Source organism: Bos grunniens, chromosome X (assembly GCF_055505025.1).
Source record: "Bos grunniens cultivar Pamir isolate PY7600 chromosome X, Bosgru_T2T1.0, whole genome shotgun sequence".
NCBI lineage: Eukaryota > Metazoa > Chordata > Mammalia > Artiodactyla > Bovidae > Bos > Bos grunniens.
This window is the reverse complement of record NC_141194.1, coordinates 50,644,174-50,663,373: the sequence shown is the minus strand read 5'-3', so window position 1 is coordinate 50,663,373 and position 19,200 is coordinate 50,644,174. Positions and strand designations below refer to the sequence as shown.

The 19,200-nt window shown below is 37.3% G+C and overlaps 1 protein-coding gene across 3 annotated transcripts in view; it reads right to left on the bottom strand.

The window, feature by feature from the left end:
* The window catches only part of WNK3 (WNK lysine deficient protein kinase 3), a 194,734-nt gene that overhangs the window by 54,123 nt on the left and 121,411 nt on the right, over positions 1-19,200 (bottom strand). For all 3 annotated transcript variants that reach the window (XM_086388564.1, XM_086388563.1, XM_086388565.1), the window contains exons 11-16: positions 11,602-11,666; positions 4,393-4,540; positions 3,638-3,754; positions 2,303-2,458; positions 2,170-2,221; positions 491-631 (exon numbers count right to left, since the gene is read on the bottom strand). In XM_086388564.1, coding sequence (XP_086244690.1) covers positions 491-631; positions 2,170-2,221; positions 2,303-2,458; positions 3,638-3,754; positions 4,393-4,540; positions 11,602-11,666 — 679 coding nt within the window. The remainder of the gene's footprint in view (positions 1-490; positions 632-2,169; positions 2,222-2,302; positions 2,459-3,637; positions 3,755-4,392; positions 4,541-11,601; positions 11,667-19,200) is intronic.

The following is a 19,200-nucleotide window of genomic DNA, read 5'->3' as shown; positions in this document are numbered from 1 at the left end:
TGTTAAGTACAAAGCATAGACTAGTCCAAACTCAAAAGGGACAAAGAGAAACAAGAGGCAAATCAGAACCAGTGTGAAACTACTCTTGACAAGGAGAAAAATATTTTTTTCATAAATAATAAAATTTAAATGGCTTAAGTTATATTCTAATATTAACATCTTCAAAAATGCTTATGGAAATTCTCATAAATGGAATAAAATACCCATGCTGTTGTTCAGTTGCTAGTCGTGTCCAACTCTTGGCAACCCTATGGACTGCAGCACGCCAGACTTCCCTGTGCTTTCCTATCTCTCAGAGTTTGCTCAAATTCATGTCCATTGAGTTGGTGATACTATCTAATCATCTCATCCTCTGCTGCCCCCTTCTCCTTTTGCCTTCAATCTTTCCCAGCATTAGGGTCTTTTCCATGAAAACAACTTAAAGATACGGTATATATTTTGCATCCCCATCTCCCAGGTCTGAATAAAGGTGCAGCCAACAAACACTTACTAGAAAGTAGGTTTAACCCAGGAACTGTAGGCATGTACTGCTGAAGAGAAGGAGAAGATTGAGCTTCACGGTTTCTTATTGTCTGATTTATACAGAATCGCCATCGACCAACTGGGGATGACTGAGGAGGAGCAGATTCATCTGTAGAAAGAATTGGCAAAAATTAATATGCTAAGCAACTGTCAATATATTTAACTTGTTAACTAAGAAAATAAGGTTAAAACAACAAATTGTCTTTTATCTCTATTTCCAACAGCAACTTATAAGACCAGACCTCCCAAACCTGACTGACAAATACTCTAAAAAACTAAGCGCAAGATATCTTTAGAAAAGGATTTGGGATTCTTCAGAAACAAACACTGCATCAGTAGTGATGAAAAGCAGGGCACTTCTTTTTGGAAAAAAATGAAAAGCATTTTTTCCATTAAAACCTACATCTTTGTTTTGTATCTTGATTATGGTAGTGCTTACACATATCTATAGTAAAGTTGCTTAGTCGTGTCTGACTCTTTGCGACCCCGTGGACTGTAGCCCACCAGGCTCCTCCATCCATGGGATTCTCCAGGCAAGAATACTGGAGTGAGTTGCCATTTCCTTCTCCAGGGGATCTTCCCCACCCAGGGATTGAACCCAGGTCTCCTGCACTGCAGGCACACGCTTTAACCTCTGAGCCACCAGGGAAGCCCCTGTGTATATGTGTATAGATCTGTGTATAGATACACATATCTATAAGAGGACAAAAATTTACATAACTCTACACCAAAAGAAAAAAAGCCAATTTTACTTTATAACAACTTAAAAAATAAAGTAAAATAAGGCCCTACATCTGTATTCCTACTTTGTTAACTTATTCAAATAAGTAATTCTCTTTTAAACTTTACCCTACTTTGCCAGTTAGAAATCTACTCAAACTCCTACTAATAAGAAAATGAAGATAGAGGAGAATCCTAGCACCCTAAAACAATCTAACTTTCAGGATAATGGTATCTGGTTCCATGACTCCCACACCACCTGTTGTTTCTTCATGCTATTGTAATTCCTTCAGAGGTCCTCATTTGTCTATGGTTCTTCTCCCCCTCACAGATACTCTAAATATATCTATGATCAGAGCTGAAAAGAATGGAGAAAAAAGGTTGTGAGAAGAGAAAATAGAAGACCTCATTTTTAGTCCATGGAAATTTATCTGGTATCTGATTTTCAAAAACTTATTAGTGATCAGAGCAGGTAGAAGCATATCATTGGTGGAATGAAATCAAGAAACGAATGCTACTGATATTAAACATGAGACAAACTCAGAATACAGTGATTTTAGTTAAGAAAGTCGCTGTCCATCTCATATCAGGAGAAAAATAAAACTTGCCAGTTAAATTCAAACATTAAAGCTGTTAAAGGTCATCAGTACTGTGACTGCTTTTCTGGTAACATACCACACGACAACTCAGAAATAAATTAATCAGGTAAAGAACCAATACTTGGAGGAAATTTGGAGAAGAGTTTTACTTCTCACTTTTTTTACTTCTTATTTCTGAGCTATAAAGTCCTTTCAAAGTGTGGGGAAACCTATATTAACAATTTATCAAATTCCTTTATTGGCTGATATCCTTCCCAAGGTATGTAAATTAAGTTTCCAAATGTCTTGCTTCAAAAGCCAAATGGTAAATTTTGTTAAATATACTTACTGCTGGTTTGACTGGATGCAGAATTTATCTGTACTTGTTCAGATGATCCTGTCTGAATTAAAAATGAATAGATAAATAAAGAAGTTCCTGATACATATTCGAGAAGACCTATTTGCTAAGCAACTGCTCTTACTTGGCTACTGCTGGGTTCCACAGTAACAGAGTCAACTCCAACAGCTCTTTCTGTAGCAGAGTGAACATGAAGGATCTCCTGGGCTTGACCTACGATAGCCCTCAATTCTTCCACAAATTTTTCTTTTTCACTTTCCAAGACAAAGTTATCTTCAACCTATCCAAAAGGAAAAGTAAGTCTATTCAAAAGAATGTATTTAGTTTCTTTGAAATTATAATATGGTGACTACCATAAAGAAAAATTAATTGCTATTTAGACCCGATTGCCACAACAGAATTAAGAAAAGACTAGCAATAAAATGCCAGACAACACATTAAATTATTCTTTCTACTTGAGATCACCAGCATTTGTCAGATTGGCACTACTTACCAGAAGCCAGCATTTAAAAAAATGTTAGCATTCTATAAATTAATTTGAATTCTAATTAATTAAAATTAATTAACTCTATAAATTAATTTGAAGAACATAACTGAGGCAATGTTTACATTTAAAACTAGGATGTCCAAACCCAAAAGCTTTTAAATCAAAAATCACAAAATGAAACATCTCTAAAGATGATAAAGTATGGCCCCAAGACAGTTCAGAAAATACTAAGTTGAATAAGAGGCAGAATTCACAATATTATTAACATTTTCAAATGTTAAATTCTGCTTGGCTAGGAATGTATATCCAAAGAAAACTGGCAGAAACAAAAGTATTATGTACTCTTCCTGCCACCCTAGCCCATTCCCCTAAAAAAAGAGGGGAATACTAACTTAAGCCTAACAATTCAAAGAAAATACAAAAACTAAATGAAATGATGAACATTACTTGAACACCTATATGTAAGATGTTATAACTGTATAAACTATTAATACTTAGGCCTCACCCTCCAAAATCCTAATTTAATTAGGGACCCAGGAAACAGAACTGTTTTTGTCTTAGGGTTTTTTTGGCCATACCATGTGGTTTGCAAGATCTTAGTTCCCCAACCAGGGACTGAACCTGGGCAACTGCAGTGAAAGCTCCAAGTCCTAACCACTGGACCTCTAAGGAATTCCCCAAAGGACTGCTTTTTAAAAGCTCTTCTGTTGATTTTGACATGCAGCTAGAGTTAAGAACCACTGACCTAGCTCCTTTCTTAATGAAACTCCCTCATATTTTACACATAAATATACTGACACCAGAGGGGGTATAGTGACTTACTTTTGATCATAACCAATTTAGCTCTTTACGAATTTTAAAAAGCAGCAGTACCCTAAGAAAATACAGCTCTCAGTAAATGAGGGGGGAGAATTAAAGGGGAAAAAGACAAACAATTCTGAAGGGAAAACGGTTTGTCTTTTCTGTACTTACCATATAGTCTGCAATATCCTCTGGTGCATCACCATCAACATCAAACTTGAAGGTGACCATCTTGTTATTGTGTGTCTCCAGTTGACACTCCACCATGTTGTCTCCAGAGGTTGAAACCTGGACACAAATATTTTACTAGTTTAAGAGTCAGTCATTGCCTTCTTTTTGCAAAGGGAATAGGAAATATTTCGATGAGCTCACATAAAATATATGAAAAAATGGTCTAAAATATTGAGAATCTAAAAAGATTCTGCTTTTCCCTTGGTGAAATACTGTCTAAATAACCACTGTATGACAAATCTAAGGCTCAAATTATTCAGCAAAAAAATCAGGAAAGGAAAGGAGCACAACTTTTATAAAAATACAAAAAAAGTTATGATAATCCCTATAACTATCTGCAATGCAAAGATCTAAATCTGGGTAATCATTTTCAAAATTCTCCCAATCTCACAAATTGACCTTTAAGCAAAGGAAAATACACTAATAATAGAAATGTAAACTGGTCCAACCTTTCTGGACAGCAATCTAGAAATATGTATTGAGAAAGTTTAAAAATCTTCATACTCTGATCAATAATTCTACTTCCAAGAATCTATCATAAGGAAATAATCACCACAAATACAAAGATTTGTGCTCAAGGGTATCTGCTTAAGAATTTCATAATACTCTATACTCACTGCCACAGCAACATTGCCCCTCCCTGACTGCCCAGACCTCAACATGCACTCTTAACCAAATCATATTTACACACTGACCTGAAGAACAGTAAGCTGAAATTTAGTTCCCTTCTCTGACCGAGGACAGGAAGCTCTTCTCTGTTTGATCCGATCTTGTTTGCCATTTCCACTTGGGTTATCAAGGGTATTTGTGTTTTCCTTCACAGGTGCCACATCATGACTCAAACTATTATTTAAAAAAACAAAAAAAAACAAAAGCAACTCCAATTCAGTTTCTCAGAGAAGACATTATTCTATGATTCTCAAAGTCCAATATTTAACCCAAATCAGATTTATAACTGATTTATATCTGAAATCCCTGTATGGCTAGAATCATTCCATTTTGATGGTAAAATTCTAAGAAAAACCCTCTATTACAAAATAATAAATGAGTTTAAATAAAATATATAAGTTGTACAATATCTCTCAAAAAGTTATAATTGTACAACTTTGCAAATATACTAAATTCCATTGAATTGTACACTTTAAATGGGTGAAAATTTAATGGTATGTGAATTATGTCTCAATGAAGCTGTTTTTAAAAGTTACAAAACACTGAGATTACTTGAGGCAAACATCTCACAGTAATGGGAGTGAAAAAAACACTGCTAGTGATGGACCTCTGTGGAACCTTTTATCAGTGGATGTTCTTGACCAATTTTATTTTGTTTGTTTAGGGTTTTTCTTATTAATATGTTCAAATAAAATTCTAAAAACCAATTCTAACTCAAAATAATATACCTGTTCATGTAAGAAAATCAACAGAAGATAGACGAGGTGTGGAAGACAGAAATAGTGCAGGAAACAGAACAAGAAATGAAAATGAGATAAACAAAAGGAATATTATTCAGCTATAAAAGGAATTCCTGAAAAAAATCTACTCCTGATCACTGGCTATACTAAAGCCTTTGACTGTGTGGATCAAAACAAACTGTGGAAAATTCTTCAAGACATGGGACTACCAGACTATATTACCTACCTCCTGAGAAACCTGTATGTAGGTCAAGAAGCAACAGTTAGAACCGGACGTGCAACAACAGACTGGTTCCAAATGGAAAGGAGTACGACAAGGCTGTATATTTTCTTCCTGCTTATTTAACTTATATGCAGAGTACATCATGCAAAATGCCAGGCAGGATGAAGTACAAGCTGGAATCAAGACTTCCAGGAGAAATATCAATAACCTCAGATATGCAGATGATACCACCCTAATGGCAGAAAGTAAAGAGGAAATAAAGAACCTCTTGATGAAGTTGAAAGAGAAGAGTGGAAAAAGCTGGCTTAAAACTCAACATTCAAAAAACAAAGATCCTGGCATCTGGTCCCATTACTTCACAGCAAGTAGATGGGGAAACAATGGAAACAGTGACAAACTTTATTTTTTTGGGCTCCAAAATCACTGCAGATGGTGACTGCAGCCATGAAATTAGAATACGCTTGCTCCTTGGAAGAAAAGCTATGACAAACCTAGACAGTGTATTAAAAAGCAGAGATATTCATTTGCCAACAAAGGTCCATATAGTCAAAGCTATGGTTCTTCCAGTAGTCATGTATAGATATGAGAGTTGTACCATAAAAAAGGCTGATTGCCACAGAATTGATGCTTTCAAATTATGGTGCTGGAGAAGACACTTGAGAGTCCCTTGGACAGCAAGGAAATCAAACCAGCCAATCTTAAGGGAAATCAGCCCTGAATACTCACTGGAAGGACTGATGTTAAAGCTGAAGCTCCAGTACTTTGGCCACCTGATGTGAAGAGCTGACTCACTGGAAAAGACCCTGATGCTAGGAAAGACAGAAGACAGGAGGAGAAGGGTGTAACAGGATGATACGGTTGGATGGCATCACCTACTCAATGGACATGACTTTGAGCAAACTCTGGGAGATAGTGAAGGATAGGGAAGCCTAGCATGCTGCAGTCCATGTGGTTGTGAAGAGTCAGATATGACTTAGCAACTGAACAACAACATAAAAAGAATGAAATCTTGCCATTTGTAACAACATACATAGATGTTGAGGGCATTATGCTAAGTGAAGTAAGTCAGAAACAGAAATACAAATACCGTATGATCAATGCAAAGAAATAGAGGAAAATAACACAATGGGAAAGACTAGGGATCTCTTCAAGAAAATTAGACATACCAAGGGAACATTTCATGCAAAGATGGGCTTGATAAAAGACAAAAATGGTATGGCCCTAACAGAAGCAGAAGATATTAAGAAGAGGTGGCAAGAATACACAGACGAACTGTACAAAAAAGATCTTCACAACCAAGATAATCACGATGGTGTGATCACTGACCTAGAGCCAGACATCCTGGAATGTGAAGTTAAGTGGGCCTTAGAAAGCATCACTACCAACAAAGCTAGTGGAGGTGATGGAATTCCAGTTGAGCTGTTTCAAACCTTGAAAGATGATGCTGTGAAAGTGCTGCACTCAATATGCCAGCAAATGGAAAACTCAGCAGTAGCCACAGGACTGGAAAAGGTCAGTTTTCATTCCAATCCCAAAGAAAGGCAATGCCAAAGAATGCTCAAACTACTGCACAATTGTACTCATCTCACATGCTAGTAAAGTAATGCTCAAAATTCTCTCAGCCAGGCTTCAGCAATATGTGAACCATGAACTTCCTGATGTTCAAGCTGGTTTTAGAAAAGGAAGAGGAACCAGAGATCAAATTGCCAACATCTGCTGGATCATCGAAAAAGCAAGAGAGTTCCAGAAAAACATCTATTTCTGCTTTATTGACTATGCCAAAGCCTTTGACTATGTGCATCACAATAAACTGTGGAAAATTCTGAAAGAGATGGGAATACCAGACCACTTGACCTGCCTCTTGAGAAACCTATATGCAGGTCAGGAAGCAACAGTTAGAACTGGACATGAACAACAGACTGGTTCCAAATAGGAAAAGGAGTACATCGAGGCTGTATATTGTCACCCTGCTTATTTAACTTATATGCAGAGTACATCATGAGAAACGCTGGACTGGAAGAAACACAAGCTGGAATCAAGATTGCCGGGAGAAATATCAATAAACTCAGATACGCAGATGACACCACCCTTATGGCAGAAAGTGAAGAGGAACTAAAAAGCCTCTTGATGAAGGTGAAAGAGGAGAGTGAAAAAGTTGGCTTAAAGCTCAACATTCAGAAAACGAAGATCATGGCATCCAGTCCCATCACTTCATGGGAAATAGATGGAGAAACAGTGGAAACAGTGTCAGACTTTATTTTCCTGGGCTCCAAAATCACTGCAGATGGTGACTGCAGCCATGAAATTAAAAGACGCTTACTCCTTGGAAGGAAAGTTATGACCAACCTAGATAGCATATTCAAAAGCAGAGACATTATTTTGCCAACAAAGGTCTGTCTAGTCAAGGCTATGGTTTTTCCTGTAGTCATGTATGGATGTGAGAGTTGGACTGTGAAGAAGGCTGAGCGCCAAAGAATTGATGCTTTTGAACTGTGGTGTTGGAGAAGACTCTTGAGAGTCCCTTGGACTGCAAGGAGATCCAACCGGTCCATTCTAAAGGAGATCAGCCCTGGGATTTCTTTGGAAGGAATGATGCTAAAACTGAACCTCCAGTACTTTGGCCACCTCATGCGAAGAGTTTGACTCATTGGAAAAGACTCTGATGCTGGGAGGGATTGGGGGCAGGAGGAGAAGGGGACGACAGAGGATGAGATGGCTGGATGGCATCACTGACTCGAGAGACATGAACCTGAGTGAACTCCGGGAGTTGGTGATGGACAGGGAGGACTGGTGTGCTGCGATTCATGGGGTCGCAAAGAGTCGGACACGACTGAGCAACTGAACTGAACTGAACTGATGATCTTTTTGTGTAATCTAACAATAGGAAAAAACAACCAAGCAAAAACTTCCCCAGCCTCAAAGATATAGAGAATAGACTGGTGGGTGCCAGAGGCAGGAATGGGGGGAAGGTAGAGAGTGGGTGAAATGGGTGGAGAGAGTCAAAATGTACAAACTATTAATACCAGTTATAAAATAATTAAATCATGGGGATATAATGTACATCATGGAGATGATAGTTAATAATACTGTACTGCATATTTCAAAGTTTCTCAGAGTAGATTTTTAAAGTTCTCATCATAAGAAAAAAATCTTTATTAACTATATATGGTGATGAATTTTTAAACTAGACTTATTGTGATCATTTCACAATATATAAACATAGTAAATCATTATATTGTACATCTGAAACTAACATAAGGGTGTATGTCAGGTTTACCTCAATAGAAAGAAAGAAACAAACAAAGGAGGAGGGAGGGAGTGGGGGAGGAGGGAAGAAGAAAAAATACACCACAATTTGGTTAAAAAAAACTGAATGAATAATGTGAAAATGATTCAACATGATTAATTCTAACTAGCTATATTTTGCATGTTCAAGTCAATATGATTATGACAGGACAGACTTTCAGTTGATCTGTATCAAAGGTATTTTTCAGCTTTTTCCTTAATAAATTTGAATATATTCAATAAATACATTTGAAACTTAAATGAGGTCTGTATGCACCAGATATTTTTAAAATTGATTTTTAGGTTAAGTCCTTTCTCCTAAAGAACTACTCATGAAGTATGTGTATAAAGATATACAATACCAGTCAGAATGGCTGTGATCCAAAAGTCTACAAATAATAAATGCTGGAGAGGGTGTGGAGAAAAGGGAACCCTCTTACACTGTTGGTGGGAATGCAAACTAGTACAGCCACTATGGAGAACAGTGTGGAGATTCCTTAAAAAACTGGAAATAGAACTGCCTTATGATCCAGCAATCCCACTGCTAGGCATACACACTGAGAAAACCAGAAGGGAAAGAGACATGTGTACCCCAATGTTCATCGCAGCACTGTTTATAATAGCCAGGACATGGAAGCAACCTAGATGTCCATCAGCAGAGGAATGGATAAGAAAGCTGTGGTACATATACACAATGGAGTATTACTCAGCCATTAAAAAGAATACATTTGAATCAGTTCTAATGAGGTGGATGAAACTGGAGCCTATTATACAGAGTGAAGTAAGCCAGAAAGAAAAACATCAATACAGTATACTAACGCATATATATGGAATTTAGAAAGATGGTAACAATAACCCGGTGTACGAGACAGCAAAAGAGACACTGATGTATAGAACAGTCTTATGGACTCCGTGGGAGAGGGAGAGGGTGGGAAGATTTGGGAGAATGACATTGAAACATGTAAAATATCATGTAAGAAACGAGTTGCCAGTCCAGGTTCGATGCACGATACTGGATGCTTGGGGCCAGTGCACTGGGACGACCCGGAGGGATGGTATGGGGAGGGAGGAGGGAGGAGGGTTCAGGATGGGGAACACATGTATACCTGTGGCGGATTCATTTTGATATTTGGCAAAACTAATACAATTATGTAAAGTTTAAAAATAAAATAAAATTTAAAAAAAAGATATACAATAAAAGAAAAACAACACCTAATATTTTTTCTATGTCCCTGTGAAAAAGAATTTTCATAACTACAAGTGGAGAAAGAAGATGCTCTTAGTTCTTTAATAGACAGAGAAATAGCAGTAACATAACACATTAAGAGGATAAAAGGGATATAATTTTAGTCAATGCAGTTGTATCATTCACTTTACAAAGTTGTCTTAAAACACTAGTTTAGGGTTTGGAACAAGATGGCAGAAATTATACCCCTAAGTATAACCATAAAATCTGGAAATAATACAGTAGAGTATCACAGGAGGGCACTGAAGAGTGAAAAGATGAAGGCAGACTGGCTAGGGACTCCCAGGACTTGAAGAAAAATATATCAGCTAAGCATCTCCTGGTTACCCACCCAGTGACAGAAAGCAGTCCACGTTCAGTGTCTCTTGACTCTTGGCCAAAAGGCAAAGGTAGCTCAAGCACAGTGGTCTCCTGAGCCCCAACTCAGCAACAGAAGGTAGTTAAAGTGGGCCCTTTCCTCCCTTGGTGATGCTGGTGGGAATTCTACCAGTAGCATGTGGTCTGGAGAGAGAGCCTAGGGCAGTGGGCCTAGGGCATTGTTCTCCAACCCCTTGGTCCAGCAGTGGGCCCCAGTGATACAAGATGAACCAAAGCAGACCAGAATAGTACTACAGGGACTCTGAAAACTAAATTGGCATTAGAACCATAGTCCACAAAAGTATCGATAAATGAGTACCTTGGCACCTAAACACAGTGACTGCCTGCTAAAATAGAGGATTTAAACAGGATCCAGAATATCCTAACATAATGTCCAAAATGTCCAGGATACAAATGAAAATTCTTTGTCATACCCAAAACCAGGAAAATCACAACATGAATGTGAAAAGTCAATCAAGAGATGCCAAGACCAGGATGAATCAGAACTACCAAAACCAGGATGAATCAGAACTACCTGACAAAGATTTTAAAGCAGCCATTATCAAATTGTTTCAAAGATCAATTACAACTACTCCTGAAACAAATGCAAAGTCAGAAAATCTCATAATAATAGAATATATTAAGGAAGAACCAAATGGAAATTATAAAAGGAATATAATCATAAAAATAAACGATTCATTTTGCACAATAGCAGAATGAATAGGACAAAGGAAAGAATCAATATCAGTGAATTTGAATACAAAACAAATGAAATTAAGCCAATCTGAACAAGATAGGGGCTTCCCAGGTAGCTCAGCTGGTAAACAATCTGCCTGTAATGTAGGAGACCCCAGTTTGATTCCTGGGTCAGAAAGTTATTACCAAATGAAAATACAATTATATATATACAATACATAAAATTATGTGGTTTTTATAATAATATATTATTATATCTGGTTGTAAATTATTTATTTAGATTAGCTGGAACTTTAAATTACATTATTTCCTTTTTAAAATTCTTACAATCTTTTCTTAAGAACAGAATATGAAGAGAATTCCCTGGTGGTCCAGTGGTTCAGACTCTGTACTCTCACCACCAAGGGCCTAGATTTGAACCCTGGTCAGGGAACTAAGATCCCGCATGCCAAAAAAAAAAAAATCCAGACTATTATAATAATGTGAACAAGAAAATGGTCAATAATATTACAATCCATATGATCCTTATTAACATAAAAAGTAATAATAATATCTACTATTTTTATTGAACATACACACAAATACTAGAACACAGAAGCTTCTGTAGTCAAGAGACTAAGCACCTAAAGAAGGCAAATACTTCAACATGCCCTCATTGCTTTCATGGTATTAATTTGAAGATACTCACCTTCGAACTAAATCTGGTTTTAGAAGAGTTGCTTGCTGTTCAGCTCCAACTGCTTGGGATACAGGCTGTAAATAGCACAGAAATAAAACTTATTATAACAGCAAACTTCCAGTTGAAGGTGCAATTTGCTATTATTGCAGAAAACACGTCTGTTACATTTCATATTTTGGTTACCACACAAACCAGATAGAATGTCTACATTACTGAATGTCTATATCAATCCTACTATTGATGTTACTACCAGAAAAAGAAAAACAAAATGCAGCAGTACTGATATTCACCAAGACTTTTTCATAAAAAAGATAGCATTGTTTCATATACTTTTGTTTGTTATCTTTCAATGGCTTCCAGTCCTAATAGTAAAACTACTAATGAATTGCTATCACTCCAGAAACAGATAAATCAGTGATTCAAGGTTTAACATGTTGTATGGTCTCTCTCTCTCTTGTTCTCTCTTCACTAAACTACTGCCAACAATCCCTTTGAGGTGTTGGTATCCAACAGCTGCAATACTGGCTTCTAGGAGAAAAGTTTAAGCCCTTTACAAATGCAAGTTTCAACTCTGTTGGAAAATAATTTTAAACATTTATCTAATCCAATCAATGTACTGCCACTGGTGACAGCAGAGTGACTTTAAAATGCAAATGTATCAAAATCAATCACTTATCTACCTAGTTCAAATTCTCTAATGATGGCACCTCATCTTCTATAAGGTTAAGTCCCTTTGGATGACAAATTAAGTCCTTAATGAACTGGTCCCTGCCTAATTCTCTAGTTCTTCTCCCCTTGAAGTCACACCGAACTCTAGCTCCTGTGAATGAGTCGAGCTTTTCCATATCTGGTGACTCTACTTATATTCCTTCATCTCCCTGGACTATTTATAATAAATATTATAATCACCATGTTAAGAAAATAGCATTTTTGGTTATTTTTCCCCATTTTATTGCTTTTATGTTACTATTTACATTGTATAATTCAAAACTTTCAAAGGATAGCAAATACTAAGTGTATAGAAAAATAGGCATTTTCATAAACCACTAGGATTTATGGGACTGTCAACTGGTTAGACCTTTCTGACGGGTAATTCAACAATTAAATTATCCAAGTTTTTAAAATGTCTAGCAATTTCATTTCTAGAAAATTAACCCAAGGAAATAATAAAAAAATAGCCTCCAATTAAAATAAATAAATTTAAATTAAAAAAAAAAAAAACTGTATGTGAGTCACTCAGTTGTGTCTGACTCTTTGCAACCCCAAGGGCTACAGCCAGCCAGGCTCCTCTGTCCATGGAATTCTCTATGCAAGAATACTGGAGTGAGTAGCCATTCCCTTCTTCAGGGGATCTTCCTGACTCAGGGATTGAACCTGGGTCTCCTGTATTTCAGGCAGATTATTTACAATGTGAGCCACCAGGGAAACCCTATTGATAAATACTCTTCCTATAAAAGGAACAAACTTAAAGAAATGCCATAACTGAATATAAGCACACGAGAATATCAAGTGTGCTCAATGGAAAAAAAATGTATTACATTTTGTTAATTCTTCTACTGATTTTAAGATGTGTTCTGTAAACCAAGATATGAAATCAAATTAACAAGTTCAAGTTTCTTCTTTCACTTTCAGCTGACAACAAAGAATTATATCAGAATGGAAAAGTAGAACTGCTTCAAATGCACAAAAGTTAGCTACTCAAAGAAACACTGATTTTAACCCAATATTATACAATATTTTATTTTAACAAAAATATTTAGGTGAGGCTTATAGCAATATATTATCATGTAGGTACTTACTGAGAAGGCTGAATCCAATAAACTGTAAATTTGACAATATCTTACTACACATCCTATTAATCTGAGTAATTTTGGGGGAAAAGAAGATATAAAAGCATCCCATTTTATATAATTCCATATTTTTCCACAGAGTTTATAGACAACACAGAATCAAAAGAGTTGTAAATAATTCTAATTCTAACCTTAACATTAGAATCTGCAACATGTAAAAATTCTAGTCATATATTGCTAGGCACTGCCAAATGATAATCAAATGTTTGTCATACAGTGGTTTTAAGCTTGTAAAATAATATTCAAAAGTTTTATACTACCCTGGTCCTTTTGTCTGAGTAAATTATAGTAAAATCAGGAAATAAATCAAGAGTTCATACAAAGATTTAGCTATAAGGATGTTCTTCACAACATGGAATATAATTACAAACAGCAAAAAAGAAAAAGAAAAAAAATAGACACATGTTTATTTTACCTGCTCCATTAAATAAATAATGTATGATGGATAAAGCAGGATAACCACAGTGGTGTGATCACTCACCTACAGCCAGACATCCTGGAGTGTGAAGTCAAGTGGGCCTTAGGAAGCATCACTGCCAACAAAGATAGTGGAGGTAATGGAATTCTAAAAGATGATGCTGTAAAAGTGTTGCACTCAATATGCCAGAAAATTTGGAAAAGTCAGCAGTGGCCACAGGACTGAAAAAGGTCCACTTTCATTCCAGTACCAAAGAAGGGCAATGCCAAAGAATGTTCAAACTACCACACAATTACACACATTAGGCTCAAAATCCAGCAAGCTAGGCGTCAGCAGTACATGAGCTAAGAACTTCCAGATGTACAAGCTGGATTTAGAAAAGGCAGAGGAACCAGAGATCAAACTGCCAACATCTGTTGGATCATAGAAAAACTAAGAGAATTCCAGAAAAATATCTACTTCTGCTTCATTGACTACGCTAAACCCTTTGACTGACTGTGTGGATCACAAGAAACTGTGGAAAATTCTTCAAGATATAGGAATACCAGACCACCTTACCTGCATCCTGAGAAACCTGTATGTAGGTCAAGAAGCAACAGTTAGAACGACATGGAACAATGGACTGGTTCAAAATTGGGAAAGGAGTACATTAAGGCTGTATATTGTCACCCTGCTAATTTTACTTATATGCAGAGTACATCATGTGAAACGCCAGGCTGAATGAATCACAAGCTGGAATCGAGATTTCAGGGAGAAATATCAATAACCTCAGATGATGATACCACCCTTATGGCAGAAAGCAAAGAGGAACTAAAGAGCCTCCTGATGAAGGTGAAAGAGGAGAGTGGAAAAAGCTGGCTTAAAACCCAGCATTCAAAAAACTAGGATCATGGCATCCAGTTCCATCACTTCATGGAAAGTAGATGGGGAAGCAATGGAAACAGTGACATACTTTATTTTCTTGAGCTCCAAAATCACTGTGGATCGTGACTACAGCCATGAAATTAAAAGACGCTTGCTCCTTGGAAGACAAGCTATGACAAATATAGACAGTGTATTAAAAAGCAGAGACATGTGTTTGCCAACAAAGGTCCATATAGTCAAAGCTATGGTTTTTCCAGTAGTCATGTATGGATATGAGAGCTGGACCATAAAGAAGGCTGAGAACTGAAGAACTGATGCTTTTGAACTGTGGTGCTGAAGAAGACGTGAGAGTCCCTGAGACAGCAAAGAGATCAAATCAGTTAATCTTAAAGGAAATGAACTCTGAATATTCATTGGAAGGGGTGATGTTGAAGCTAAAGTTCCAATATATGGCCACCTGATGCGAAGAGCTGATTCATTAGAAAAGACGTTGATGCTGGGAAAGATTGAAGGCAAGAGGAGAAGGAGATGACAGAGGATGAGAAGGTTGGATGGCATCATCAACTCAATGGACATGAGTTTGAGCAAGCTCTGGGAGATGGTGAAGGACAGGGAAGCCTGGCATGCTGCAGTCCATGGGGTTTCAAAGAGTCAGACACAACTGAGCAACTGAACAACAACAAAAATAAATAATGGTACATCCATACTAAAGGCTTTATGCAGCCCTTTAAAATGTGCTAAAACATGTAAGATGTTATAAGTGGAAAAAGATTTATATACATTATGGTTACATTAAAATTGCATATATGCATAAGCTTATAAAATGATCTAGAAGAATACACACTTCGTCTTAAGCAAGCTTAACTATATTCATCTTGCTTTGGTAATAAGAACTTTATACAGATTTATCAACCCTGAAATCTGGTAATCTCAGGGCTGGTCCCCCTTATTTCAGTGTGCAACATTATAGTTGTTTTAGACAAAAGTAAAAATGGAACATTTTACTAAATTTGAAAAACATCTACAAAAATGGCCAGGCATCTATTTGCAAATATTAATTTTGAACTCCCAGAATTATTATGACAGAACTTGATATGAAGCTGGCAATTAAAAAAGCAGATGAATCAACTATTAGCTTTGATTCTGAGGACCAAAATAATTGTTAATAATAATTATAAGTGGTTATAAAATATAATTCCAGATTGTTGTCACAGAAACTACGTTTTGTTTATGTTACCTCCAGATTTAAGCATGAGGACCCCATGTCACTGCTCCATCTTGCTAGGACTCCTCATAATTTTTTAAAGTTTCTTTAATACAAACATTTGTTAAAGTTGGATAAAATAAGATGTTGTTAATGTTGTGTATACAAAAAAAAGAAATCTCTTTGCCAAAATATTTGCTTTCAAATACTTTGAAATGTAAACAGTGATTATATTAAAGAGTTAATCATCTAATCTCTAATTAGAAGCCAATCTAATTTATACAGGGGGAAAAAACTTCATTATGAATTGACCGGGTTAGATGGGGGAAGGCGAAAGTAGAAAACGGTATATTCTTCTCATTTCTCCCCAGTCCTTACCTTCAAATCCAAATCAAAGACAGATACGAATCCCTTTTCCTAATGAGACCTTTGATATCTGGATATCTGAGACCTTGATAACTAGCTAGCAAATTTCAATATAACTAAAGTACCTCTTATCACTTGTAGAATGAGGACAAGGCCAAAATGAGAAGCAAATCTAGGCCTGAATTCCATGGGCCACACTGAGAGAGTCCTTTCCTAGGCAGGTTGATAAGAAGTCCAGGAATTCCCAAAGAGAAAGGGGTCTGGAGTTCTCAAGGAGGAAGAAAGGACAAACTTTTTTGTCCCTCTACATTCCTTAGGATTATATAACAATAATGTATCCTGCTTGAGGAAAGTATCTGGAAAAAACTTTCTGGCTAATCCTGTTGTCTTAAGGTGTAAACTATGGGAGTAGGTCTAGTGAGGTCTTTATAACCTCCAGATATTCTTTTGATTCACTGTAATAACTAATAAGGGAGTATATAACTCCATGGCTAACACTAACAAGGGGGTACTCTTTCTGCCCCCTTCTGATGCCTATGTCAGAAGCTTTCTCTATCTCCTTTATACTTTAATAAAAGCTTATTACACAAAAGCTCTAAGCAATTAAGCCTCATCTCTGGCCCCAGATTGAATACTTCTCCTCCAGAGGTGAAGAATCCCTGCATCTTTGCATGGTTCAATAACATCCTTTCAACACCATTCTCTCCTGTTTACCATAGCATTTATTTTTTTACTATAAATTTATTCATTTTAATTGGAGGCTAATTACAATATTGTATTGGTTTTGCCATACATCAACATGAATCCGCCACGGGTGTACACGTGTTCCCCATCCTGAACCCCCCCCCACCTCCCTCTCCATCCCATCCCTCTGGGTCATCCCACTGCACCATCCCTGAGCATCCTGTATCATGCATCAAACCTGGACTGGCGATTCATTTCACATATGATATTATACATGTTTCAATGCCATTCTCCCAAATCATCCCACCTCACCCTCTCCCACAGAGTCCAAAAGATTGTTCTATACATCTGTGTCTCTTTTGCTGTCTCGCACACAGGGTTATCGTGACCATCTTTCTAAATTCCATATATATGCGTTAGTATACTGTATTGGTGTTTTTCTTTCTGGCTTACTTTACTCTGTATAATAGGCTCCAGTTTCATCCACCTCATCAGAACTGATTCAAATGTATTCTTTTGAAGAAAGCTGAACGCCGAAGAATTGATGCTTTTGAACTGTGGTGTTAGAGAAGACTCTTAAGAGTCCCTTGGACTGCAAGGAGATCCAACCAGTCCATTCTGGAAGAGATCAGCCCTGGGATTTCTTTGGAAGGAATGATGCTAAAGCTGAAACTCCAGTACTTTGGCCACCTCATGCGAAAAGTTCTCATTGGAAAAAGACTCTGATGCTGGGAGGGATTGGGGGCAGAAGGAGAAGGGGACAACAGAGGATGAGATGGCTGGATGGCATCACTGACTCGATGGACGTGAGTCTGAGTGAACTCTGGGAGTTGGTGATGGACAGGGAGGCCTGGCGTGCTGGGATTCATGGGGTCGCAAAGAGTCGGACACGACTGAGCAACTGAACTGAACTGAACTGAATATTCCATTGTGTATATGTACCATAGCTTTCTTATCCATTTGTCTGCTGATGGACATCTAGGTTGCTTCCATGTCCTGGCTATTATAAACAGTGCTGTGATGAACACTGGGGTACATGTGTCTCTTTCAATTTTGGTTTCTTCAGTGTGTATGCCCAGCAGTGGGATTGCTGGGTCGTATGGCAGTTCTATTTCCAGTTTTTTAACGAATATCCACACTGTTCTCCATAGTGGCTCTACTAGTTTGCATTCCCACCAACAGTGTAAGAGGGTTCGCTTTTCTCCACACCCTGTCCAGCATTTATTGCTTGTAGACTTTTGGATCGCAGCCATTCTGACTGGCGTGAAATGGTACCTCATTGTGGTTTTGATTTGCATTTCTCTGATAATGAGTGATGATGAGCATCTTTTCATGTGTTTGTTAGCCATCTGTATGTCTTCTTTGGAGAAATGTCTGTTTAGTTCTTTGGCCCATTTTTTGATTGGGTCATTTGTTTTTCTGGAATTGATCTGCAGGTGTTGCTTGTATATTTTTGAGATTAATTGTCAGTTGCTTCACTTGCTATTATTTTCTCCCATTCTGAAGGCTGTCTTTTCACCTTGCTTATGGTTTCCTTTGTTGTGCAGAAGCTTTTAATCTTAATTAGGTCCCATTTGTTTATTTTTGCTTTTATTTCCGATATTCTGGGAGGTGGGTCATAGAGGATCCTGCTGTGATTTATGTCGGAGAGTGTTTTGCCTATGTTCTCCTCTAGGAGTTTTATAGTTTCTGGTCTTACGTTTAGATCGTTAATCCATTTTGAGTTTATTTTTGTGTATGGTGTTAGAAAGTGTTCTAGTTTCATTCTTTTACAAGTGGGTGACCAGTTTTCCCAGCACCACTTGTTAAAGAGATTTTCTTTTCTCCATTGTATATTCTTGCCTCCTTTGTCAAAGATAAGGTGTCCATAGGTGCGTGGGTTTATCTCTGGGCTTTCTATTTTGTTCCATTGATCTATATTTCTGTCTTTGTGCCAGTACCATACTGTCTTGATAACTGTGGCTTTGTGGTAGAGCTTGAAGTCAGGCAGGTTGATTCCTCCAGTTCCATTCTTCTTTCTCAAGATTGCTTTGGCTATTCGAGGTTTTTTGTATTTCCAATGCTCTCTTGGGACTTCCCTAGTGGTGCAGTGGTTAAGCATATGCTTTGCAATGCAGAGGATTCAGGTTCAATCCCTGGTCAGAGAACTAAGATCCCACATTCCAAGAAGCAACTAAGCCCCCATGCTGCAACCACTGAGCCAATGAGCCACAACTAGAGAG